The following is a 10,877-nucleotide window of genomic DNA, read 5'->3' as shown; positions in this document are numbered from 1 at the left end:
CTTATTGCATTTTATTCCGATATTAATTCTGCGTTGTCTGTTTTAATTTGAAGCAAGAAAAAAATTCTTTGTTAGACTAAAACATTTTGAGACTTGAGTCTTGTATAAATGCTGCTGTGCAAATATTATTTATTTGTTTGTTTGTTAGTTTATTGTTATATTATATTTTTATTTTTTAAATATTATTTTGTAATTATTTATTTTTGCTTCCACTCTTTGGTCCCTCAGTAAAATGATTCATGGCTACTTTTATTCCGGAGGGGTGCGCACTTCCGCTCATGCCTTCGTTATTGGCCAGCTGCTTGACGCAGCTCGTCACAGACCACCAGGCGCACCGGCAGCCCCCGTCTCTGCTGACTCAGTGCCTTACCAGCAGTCCCTTCACCCCGAGATAGCATCCAGCAACTGACGCACACTCCTCCGGTCAACCCGCCCAGGCACTACCGTACAGAAATGGCTAAGACCGCGATCGGTGAGTTTTGCACTTTATTACGTGTGTGCGTTTTAGTGACATTACAGCGGATTCGCAGTTTGAGGAGGACGAGAGGCAGTGGCGACACCCATGGCACAAAAGGATGCTGAGGGTTGTTGGGAGGGAGCGGCCAGACTCCTCCGCAAGTCGCTGCTAAATATGTGATGAAGTTGTAAATCCGATGCAGCATTTTGAAGATTCATTATTATTATTAAATATTATTTTGGTCTTTAAAAGTCTAATCGATTTTGTCTAATTGTAAATCCAGTTCGGTGTCAATCAGTGAGGGGAGTTTGAGGTTCAGTTTGCCGTGTGAATGACGCATATTTATTTATTCAGCTGAAAGAAAAAAAACATATACATAAATACTCCATAAATGCAAAAGCCGGGCTGTTTTCCCAGCCTGCACAGCATCATCTTGTCGATGCCTGCCTGCCGCACCTGCCTCTTGTTGCCTGACTCAGAGCCGTGCAGCATAATGCAGCGCCAGCGACCCCACCCAACATCTACGGTCCCTTCAAAGCAACCCAGCCGCTCTCCAAGGGTGTGAAATATTTCCCCGTGACAAATCTCATTATTAAAACTGGGCCATCCTATGTAGCTGCGCTGTCTAAAGCCCGCTGAACCAATTTTGTGGTTACCGCCAAAGACGTGAATCAAAGAGAGATAGAGAGGGGGAAGGAAAAAAAGAAAGAAAGAAAGAAAAGGAACTGCTTCGCATTCCAGGGAAGAATTTACAACAAGGGACGGAAATATTAGACATCATTCCTGTTGGCAAGGTTATTGACAGTAATTATATTTGACAGCTATTATATTTGATAAGAGTTTTATGATCGGGCTGCAAATGATGCTTGAAGGCAAACATGACGGCATTTGGCATAAATATTCGGGGGGTGGGAGGGAATAAAATGGGATGCATGCTGTGGCAGGTGGAAGGCCTTGTGTCAGTAAATGCATCTCAACATCCCGGTTTCATTTGGGCTTTTTAACCCATCTCCTCTTCAGACCATAAACACTGCATGGCAGCTGCAGGGTTGCTAAAAAAGAAGCCCTGCCCACCACTAACGTGTGTGCGTGTGTGTTTGAGGAGAAAAAGAGCAGTGTGTGTGTGGTCAGTCTAGGGGATGGTGTGTTTGTTTTCTGCATGGTTGACATGCTGATGGATGCAGGGGCACGCTGAGGGACAGCGGTAAGGGTCCTCGTGTCTGCACTCAGTGAAACCAGCAACTAAACCCTGGCTGTTACATTTATTCCCCCCCTCCTCCCCCTTCTCCTCTTCCTCCTTGTCCTCCTACGCCTTCTCTTTTTTCCTCCGTGATTTGAGCTGTGGACAGGCAGACAGGAAGGGATGGGCATGGAGCAGACACTCCGCCATCATGCCAGTCAGCTTTCATTGGGTCGCTGAGTTCATGTAGGTTGTGCAGAAGCGCAAGAATAGTCTTAATGTTTCAGAACCAAACTGCTGTTTCACGTTGAAAATTATACAACTATATGTAAGGACAGAAAGGGATGATAAATGCCACCAGAAACATGTGATTTTGTTGGTTATCTTAAATTCTTGACAGTATAATATAGATCAGGACCACTCCTGTGTGCTTTAAGGCTTCTAAGCACTCTTCCTGATCCCTATCAGGTCCACTTGTCATATCCAATTAGGTGTGGTTATTCAACTAGCTCCATAATATCTGTGCACACAACAAAAGCAGCTCAGATAACGGCACATCCCAAATCTCATCTTCACATGTCTCTCAGGTTTGTTTGTCTGTCTCCATGTCTGCCTGCCTGCAAGATCACGCTAAAAACTGCTCTGCGAAAACCTGACGGGGAGGCGGAGCACAGCTAAAAGGAAAAGCCATTAAATTTTGATGCAGAGCCGAGTCACTTTCTTTAAAATTGCGAAATAGGGCACTGGCCTTGGAGGAGGATGCGCTCGCTCTGCCCTTTCCAGTTCATCCTGATTAATCACTCCATCGATCTATGCAGCACACTCCCATTACTGGTTCAGATGACTGTTGCTTTTTAAGATAGGCCGAGAGGAAGAGGTGACATCAGTCCAGTGGTGATCCATGATGTGGTCATAAAAATTTACATGTGGGTTAAAGACAGTTCAGACATTTTAACATCCTTGGCAAGTCTGGTTGTTCTCTACAGACTCAAGAGTATCTTATAGACACAACCTCATTATTTTAAACATGCATTAGAAACCGAATTTTCCCTTTTAATATTTCCTGGCACAGTATCCGCATATTCACCACCTTGATTTAAGCAGTTTGTTGATTAATGATAGTATTTGGTGTATGCAGTTAGTTTGGGTTTATATTACAGATATTAGAGCACACTAAATAACTACGTCACAGCCGTACAGCCTGTCATCATCACCTAGGGGAGCAGCATCTACCTACAAGTGATTTGTAGACATCCATCACACTGTCAGCTTAGCGAGATGTCTATGATCAGCTTTCAAATGACAACATTTTCTCCCACTTTGTATACTCATATACTCGGTTTCTGTATGTTCACGTGTCCATACCTCTTTCCTTCATTTCCAGGGAACAGTTGTCAGCATTTTTACTGATATTTTCGCGCATTTGAGCACAGACTGTCATGTTTCAAGCAAAAGTGCTAAAACATACTAAAATTGGGGGGATTTGATCCTCTTTGCTTGTGATGCTCAGCTGATGATATTAATTGTGGCTGTTAGCTGCAGGCTCACATATTGATAGCTATTAGAAATTTTCCCTACCTGCCCTTTATTGTCCGGCTGCTCTAATATTTCCCGTAATGGCTAATTTTGCTCTTAATAACCTTGTGATTTTATTGCTGATGGGCGATTTGACTGTAAAGGGCTGGTATGTGCCGAACAGGAGCGCCAAACTCGCACTGCTGTGACTCTACAGCACCCAAGAGGGCAGTGGAGATTTGATGCACAGGGTCATATTTTGTAGGGCAAGTTTTGTAGCCAATTTGCTCCTAGTGCTGCTAAGAGTGTCATTTCATTTGTTTTTCCACCCCGTGTGCCTTTTTACTCAACGTGGCTATCCCATAAATTCTTGTAATGGTGTTTTTTAAGACTGCATGAAGAAGAAGGGAGGAAGAGTGTGGCTGAGGGGGGGGGGGAAGGCTCCAGGAAAAATACCAAATAGGGGTGTGGCGGTTTGTGGCAACGCACTCTCTCTGAGGAGATGCTGGGAGCGTGGGTGAAAAAATAGAGAAAGAGAGTGAGAGGGAGAGTGCACCAGCGACAGATGAGACGGAGGCTTGGGGATGCAGAAGGTGCTGGGGAAGAGGGATGCTTGCGGGGGTGGAGGTAGTGTGGATATTGATGATCTGCACTCTTTCGGCTGATGGATTGGAAGAGGAAGTGCAGTTTGATGGCTGTGTCTGTGGTTGTGGGACGGGAGGAGCAGCTCTGACTGGTTGGAACCAGCCTGATGGATTGGAGTGGGAGCAGTAAAGTGTTGATGTCCCCGTCTGAAATTACTTCATCTCATCTTAAACTGACATATATCGCTTCAGCACGCCTGAAGCTCTGCCAGAAACCTTTGTTTGGAACGCCGTAGCTAGCCATTTTAATGTTTGTGATCCTCTGGGAATGACCATATTATTACACTGCTTACAGAAGGAATTCTCTCAGGAGGAATACAGTAGCACTTTAATGTTTCTACATAATAGTGACTCTCATATATTTTTGATTATGGAAATGAAAGGGGGGGGGGGGAATGTGGGTTTCAGACATGGAGAGCTGTTTCAGTTCACAGCAAGCGGTTCTTCTTAAGAGAATCAATTTAATTTAACAGTCATAGAAAAGCAAAAAAAAGTTTTTGCACCTTTATTAATAACCAGGATAGAGCTGCAATCATGGGCGAATTTATCCACTCGTCCATCAATACAGATAAAGTCTCCTTTTTTATGTGATATGCTGCTTTTTTCCAGCTAAAATGAGATACCTAACAAGCTCCTCTTAACTAGAGACTTCAGTGATTAACCAATTTTTCAAGAAAATCACCATCGAATTAACAGATTATGAAAAAATCATTAGTTGCAGCCAGAACTGCAGAAACTGTAGATCCACAGGAAAAAAAAGGACCCGCCCAGACTCAGCAACCAGTAAAGAGGAATATCTACTGATCTGCTCCATTAACCCAAATTATCTGCTCCACTGAATTGTTAACTGTCTGAGTCTTTAGCTGTCAAGTGGAGTTGTACGTACGAGAACATGGCTGCTGGGCCTTGACATATACACAGCCCCGTAATGAGCCAGTGACACCCTCCCCCACCCCCATCAGCAGAAATGGTGCAGTCCAGTAATTATGAGTTTAAGTGGCATCCACCTGACTTGGCTCCTTCCATTTAGCTGTCCTGAGGGCAGTCAGCGGTGGAGGGAGCTGATAATCCTTCCGTCTGTGATTTCAGTTTAAGTCAGAAAGGCGTTGGCACCATCGCAGGGCTACACCTCACCACTCGAGTGTTTTCTCCCCCTCTCACCCCTTTTCACTCTCTCTCTCCTTTCATCTCATAGAAATTGCACTCTTTTCTGTTTCTTTCATCTTCATTCCTATTCTCTCTCTCTCCTTTCTTCCAATAATTCTCGTTTTTTTTATCAGCCTCCCTCCTGCTGTGCTCTTACTCTTTCCCTCTTCCTCCTCAGGGAAGGGGCTAACAAGGCCATCGGAGAATAGCAAGAGCTACATCTGAGAGTTTATCACATTACGGTGGCGTCTGCCCGTCTGCAGGGCAGAAAGTGAGACGCAGGGAGTGAGAGTGAGAGAGTGAGAAGGGAATGAGAGAAAAGAAGCGGCTTGTATTAATCACACTGTACCCCACCACAGAGAAGCTCTTTCCCAGTAAATCTAATTTCAGACGTTGGTACTGTGGCCTTCTGCAAATCATGAATCAATGTGCCACATTTCAGCCCTGAAGGCCTTGTGCTCTGGGTGATGGATTATGCCATACAATGACAGTTGGCATGCAAATCTGCCCCATGAGGCAGTGCACCTTGACAGATGTGCAAACGCAGAATATTTCACAACCTGCAGCGTGTTGCAGATACTTTTGCCTTCTCTCTGCTGGGACTGCTGCTGAACTTAAAGCACAAATTACAAAGGAGTAGGTGCCAAAAACACAAGAATGAAAAAAAAGAAAAAAGAACAAGGTTACACAAGGTTGTTCTTTTCATACTTTTATTTTCTGTCTGCCCTTCGGAGTATTTGTTCCTCCCTGCAGGGGCGTAGGTTGCCAAACACAGCAACTATGAATTGCTGCCAGCTTCACTTCAATGTTATTAAGTTTTTGGACTGTAAATGGACCATGGGATGGACAGCCATACTGCTGTGCTATGCTGATAAGCTAAACCAGTAGCTGTTAGCCTCCTCTATCCATAAGCCACAGTCTAAGAAGATAAAAAACCCAAAGATTATCTGGCTTCTAAAATTACCTGAAAACCATACAACTAATCGCTGATTACCTACAGAAAAGCTGTGGAGCACAAGGGCGTTGGTCTGCCGGCGTTAATAAATAATAGGCCGAAATAAATGCATAGCTAATGATGTGTGGAGAATCCTGTGGGGATGGAAGCATCTTGACTGTTGGGGAAATTAGGTCAAGTAAGGACACATCCGTCATGCTCCCCTCAGTGGAAACAAAAGCCTCAAAATGTCTGCAAAACCCTGAGCAGTTCAGCTGCAGCAGACATCCTTTGATGAGATTTCCTTTTGGACGTCTTGATGAATAATTATCCCTCCAAAAATGTTAATATTTACATCAAAGACCTCCCGTGGAAGTAGAAGTAGGTTACAGATGTTTCATCTTTTTTCTGTGTTACTGGGTTAATATTTTGCCTGTGTGCATGTTAGAGGCGCGGCCCTAAGTGTGCACGACAGCAAAGTAAGCAGAAGTAATATTTCACATTTGTATCCGCAGCTTACAAAGAGAAGATGAAGGAGATTTCAGTTCTCTCGCTCATCTGCTCCTGTCTGTATCCCGAGAGCCGCAAAAATATCATGGGCGACTATGAAGGTAGGGTGGATATAAGCCTCCTGTTTTATCCAAAAGCACCTGAAGGAAGAAAGAAAGGCAGAGAAAAGTGAGAATTGTCTTTCTTTTGTTCGTTTTTGTTGCACACGCATGCAGATATGGACATAAAGCCCATTAACAAGCGCGCCTCAGGCCAGGCCTTTGAGGTCATCCTGAAGCCGACCTCCCCTGTATCTGAAGTGGCCCACTGCATCACCAGTCCCCCAAAGAGGGACATTTCCCTGGAGGATATCCAAAAGAAGCTGGAGGCAGCTGAGGACCGAAGACGGGTAAGGATTTTCCCCCCACAGAGACACAAAAACATCAAGTGTAAGAAAACAAAATAATGCCAAACAAAAGCACAAAATCATTTTCGAGCTTACAAAATATTGCTGCTATGATGTTATAATCGGTTGGCTTCCCTTGAAATCTAATTTCACATAAATGTGCATCACATTGGCTGCTGCACCCTCAAGCCTGTCATGAAAAATCGAGGCTGACATCGGCTAATTCCTGCATCCCATTGATTCGAATGTCAATAGAGTGAGTCCAGCACCTGACGAATCCAACAAACCAGCACCAAATCAATCAACCAATCAATATCACTGATTTTTTTTTAACTCCGACTACCCAATACTGTCAGGAAATATAAATTATAATACATAGTAAATAATTCATTATAGTTTTAAAAAAAATTAAGCCGGTGAGGAAAGACCTTTTCCTAGATCGTTTAAACATCTGCATCTGTTGCACCATCTCTGACTCACTCTCAGAGACATAAATCAATGAGTGGTCAGATTTCAGTAAATCACATTTAAGAACAAATTTAGGAAGACATCTTCTCTCTTCTTTCTCCTTCTCCTCTTCCTCCTCCAGTGCCAGGAGGCGCATGTGCTTCAGACCTTGGCTGAGAAGCGAGAGCACGAGCGCGACGTGCTGATGAAGGCCATGGAGGAAAACAGCAACTTCAGCCGCATGGCTGAAGAGAAGCTCCAGATGAAGATGGAGCAAATCGAGGAGAACCGGATGGCTTACCTGGCCGCCATGATGGAGCGCCTGCAGGAGAAGGTGAGGAGCGGAGAGAGTCCCATCTGAAAATTATTCTTCTTATTATCCAGCTAATAATAAAAATTATGTCACTGTGAGACTTTGCAAACAGGCAAATAAATATTTTAGTTGTTACTTCATATTGTGTATAATACATACTGATGTCAGTGTGAATAAGAAACGGTCATTCTCGTTGTGTTGCTCCAACTACAAAATCCCCAGACAAAATATTGACGGTGTGACCTCAGAAAAGCTGAGAAATCTTAAAGAAAAGCTACCTTGTGTTGTGCTTGTATTCATAAATCTATCACTAAGTCAAAGTAGTATCTGCTATTTTCTGATTCGCACTATGAAAACTTAATAACATTTGTCTTTGCTATAAGAGTCCAAAACAAACAGCTGAACAAACTGAAAGTGACTCTGCCGTTACACACAGTGACATAATTACCATCAATGTTTTATTACAGTTATGAATCTGACAATGAAACAAACCAGTAAAGACAAATGTGTTTTAGAGCTGAAGTACTGGATAATATTCTCATGTTCATAAAGACAAGAATAAATAGGAACCATATTATTTAGCAAGCTAAGGACAGTCACCACCAGTTGGGAGTTAGTTGCTTATTCAGTACTCGTGTTCTCCACCATCATTTTGAAAAGTCTTGCACATTTATCAAGTTATCATTAGCAAAAGACAGAATGACATTTAAACTCAAAATTGCCTTTGGGTAGTAGGTCTGGAAATAGATTTTACTGCACAAACACACATTCGCACACACATACATGGACTCGAAAGAGGAAAACAATACAAGCCGTGCTGTCACGGCTGGTAAATATAGCAAGAGGGGAAATGAAGTCCAAGGGTCAGCATAGGGAAACTGTTGCTGTGAACAAGGGGGAAAAAATGTCAGGAAACGGCTGGCAGCAGAGAAAAACGTGACATCCTCAATGTGTGTGTTTATGTTTTTTCTAGGAGAAGCATGCACAGGAGGTGCGCAGGAACAAGGAATTGAGAGAAGCACTGACAGCGTGAGAAACCCCAACTGGTTCCATGTCCCACCTCCACACCCTCCACCGCCTTCCCCAGCCCTGAGGAACGCCCCACCCCGCTCCTTTCCCCACCCGTATCCCACATTTCCCCACCTCTCCACCCCCACCACCATACTCCCCCCTACACTAGTACAAACCACCACAGCCTGAGGTGCCACCCCGACACAGCGGGAGCTTCAAATGGAGTTGGGGGTGGGAAAAATGCAAAAATGATTAAAAACAAAAGAAAGATCAATGTATCCTGTCCACTCTTCCCAAAAAAAAGAATGTTTTCGCTCCGTTTCAAATGAGAGGAAAAGAAAAAAAAAATCAAATTGACAAGTGACAGTGGTTTTTGTAAATACTTCCTTTTTTTGTTATATACAGTACGATACAAGCAGCAAAAGTATTGATTGCAGTGTGCCATTTTTATATATAAGTTTCTTCTCCTTGCATATATGGATGTAATAATTTGTTCATTTTCATGTTTACTTTTTTTTGTTCATTTCAGCCTGAGAATGTTTTCTCTTTTAGATTTCTCTTGTGTGATTACAGGCTTAGGTGTTTGTTGTGAGTTTGCCAGCTAGCTGATGGTTGGCGGTGACTGCTTGCGTCCTCACACGGCCCGCATCCTGGCTCAGTTCCCTTCGCCCCTGCAAGTGGCCGCTTACTCATCTGACCCAGCAGATCTGCGAGGCAAAATTAGATCCATCCGGTTTATGCCAGTATTCAATCAGTGAGGAGCAAGTGCAGGAAAGCTGACAGAGGGCAAAGGGGGACAGTTTTGCGTTCATGTGAGGACCGCAAGCCGTCGTCGCACATCCACTCCTGTGAGGTAGGGTAGTGACTGTACCACAGGAGGCCACTTTAGCATTTAATGAGCCCATCCTCATCCTTCTTCCTTCCGTCTGCAAACTCTTCATCTCTCCACATACAACATATATATATATCTACTGTAAAAGCACTCACTCACATGCTCTCCACACAGGCAACCACAGAGCTCAGGCAGAGCGTGCTAATTTCTGTCCATCTGGCACCGGAAAGCTCATCCCTGACAAATGGCGGGCCTCTTATATTCCTCTGAAAACAGGCTTCCAGTCACATTTAAATCACATGTTACTGTAACGTACGACACCACTGGGGACAAAGTGCATCCTGAGAATGCTGAAGTGCAAAAACAAAATAATAATAATAAAACCTGCTACTGTGAAGCTTAATTTGGAGAAAAAAACAAAATAAATCCCAGTTTTCTCCATTTCACAAAGGCTAGAGTAGTCCGCGACATCGCCATCACCTACTGGGAACCATCGCACTTCACTCCGAGACACTTTAAATGCCACTGTAAGGTCAGCACAAGAAAGACTTCTAAGCCATAAAGACAGGTATCACTGCAGCAGCGATTCACAGTATTTCCATCTGTAAAGGTGTATATGAGTGTGATAAAGTATCCGAATGGTTTGTAACCAGGGTGTTGAAGCCTGAGGTTGAACCCTGTTGGTCACGCACGCACAGTTGACCCATAAATGTGTGTGAGTGTGTGTGTGTGCAAGTGTGTGTGTATTTCAGAAACGGCGGGTAGATAAACCAACCCTTGTGCCATATGATATTGATCCGGTTAAATATAAATAAACACCATTACAGTCAGAAGTTCAGCACAGACAGCGACTCTCCTACCTGCCTCTCTCACTCTCTCTCTTTGTCTCCTCTATCCATTTGTGTGTTTCCCCCTCTCCACATATATCTTTGTGAGCAAGCAGTGGTTAATAAAGATTTGGGGTTCAGTGAATGAAACCGGCTCTCAGACTGACTTCTTTCCTGCACGCTTGTGTTTCCAGTGGACTATTTTCTTTATGTAACTGAAACAAAATGTCAGGTCAGAACAATGCGTGGATAAACACGTCTGTAGGTGAATTATTCAGCTTCAATAACTCTTTGGACTGTACAACAATCACCACCTGGATTTAACTAAGCAAACAGGTATGAGCCTTCCACTGGATAATTACTGCAATGATTAACCTGCTTCGGCTGCCAACAGGTTATTTAACCCTAACCGATGCAGTAATTAGTTTCTCATTTCTTAAACCAGAAGGTGCTAAATATTAACCGGCATCAAGCAAAGAAAACTACTAAGGAGACTGCTGAAACTGCTAAAGAACTGTACAATGCATTATGAAAATGTGGAAGGACAGAAGTGTGTTAGCGGATACCCACATGCTAAGTGCAAAGGGAACTCAGGGGATTGGGACTAAACAGCTTTTAGATTTAAGAAAACCACTTATCATTGAGGAAAACTGGGAAAAAAACATGCTTTAATTTG

The 10,877-nt window shown here is 43.4% G+C and overlaps 1 protein-coding gene across 1 annotated transcript; it reads left to right on the top strand.

The window, feature by feature from the left end:
- The first annotated feature begins 300 nt into the window (after window positions 1–300).
- Window positions 301–10,351, top strand: stmn2b (stathmin 2b). The gene is made up of 5 exons (XM_004549215.5): window positions 301–472; window positions 6,392–6,487; window positions 6,602–6,774; window positions 7,361–7,552; window positions 8,505–10,351. Exons 1-5 carry the CDS (start codon window positions 454–456, stop codon window positions 8,562–8,564), a joined length of 540 nt encoding a protein of 179 aa, XP_004549272.1. The 5' UTR covers window positions 301–453; the 3' UTR covers window positions 8,565–10,351.
- The last annotated feature ends 526 nt before the right edge of the window (window positions 10,352–10,877 follow it).

Source organism: Maylandia zebra, linkage group LG22 (assembly GCF_041146795.1).
Source record: "Maylandia zebra isolate NMK-2024a linkage group LG22, Mzebra_GT3a, whole genome shotgun sequence".
Taxonomy (NCBI): Eukaryota; Metazoa; Chordata; class Actinopteri; order Cichliformes; family Cichlidae; genus Maylandia; species Maylandia zebra.
Note: the sequence above shows the minus strand (reverse complement) of the source record. Positions and strands in the feature narration are given on the sequence as shown.

What these genes read in the sequence shown, in the direction of transcription:
- stmn2b (XM_004549215.5), top strand. An exon ending in CAGCTGAGGACCGAAGACGG is followed by an intron (nt 6,775 to 7,360) that starts GTAAGGATTTTC and finishes TTCCTCCTCCAG; the next exon opens with TGCCAGGAGGCGCATGTGCT. An exon ending in TGGAGCGCCTGCAGGAGAAG is followed by an intron (nt 7,553 to 8,504) that starts GTGAGGAGCGGA and finishes TGTTTTTTCTAG; the next exon opens with GAGAAGCATGCACAGGAGGT.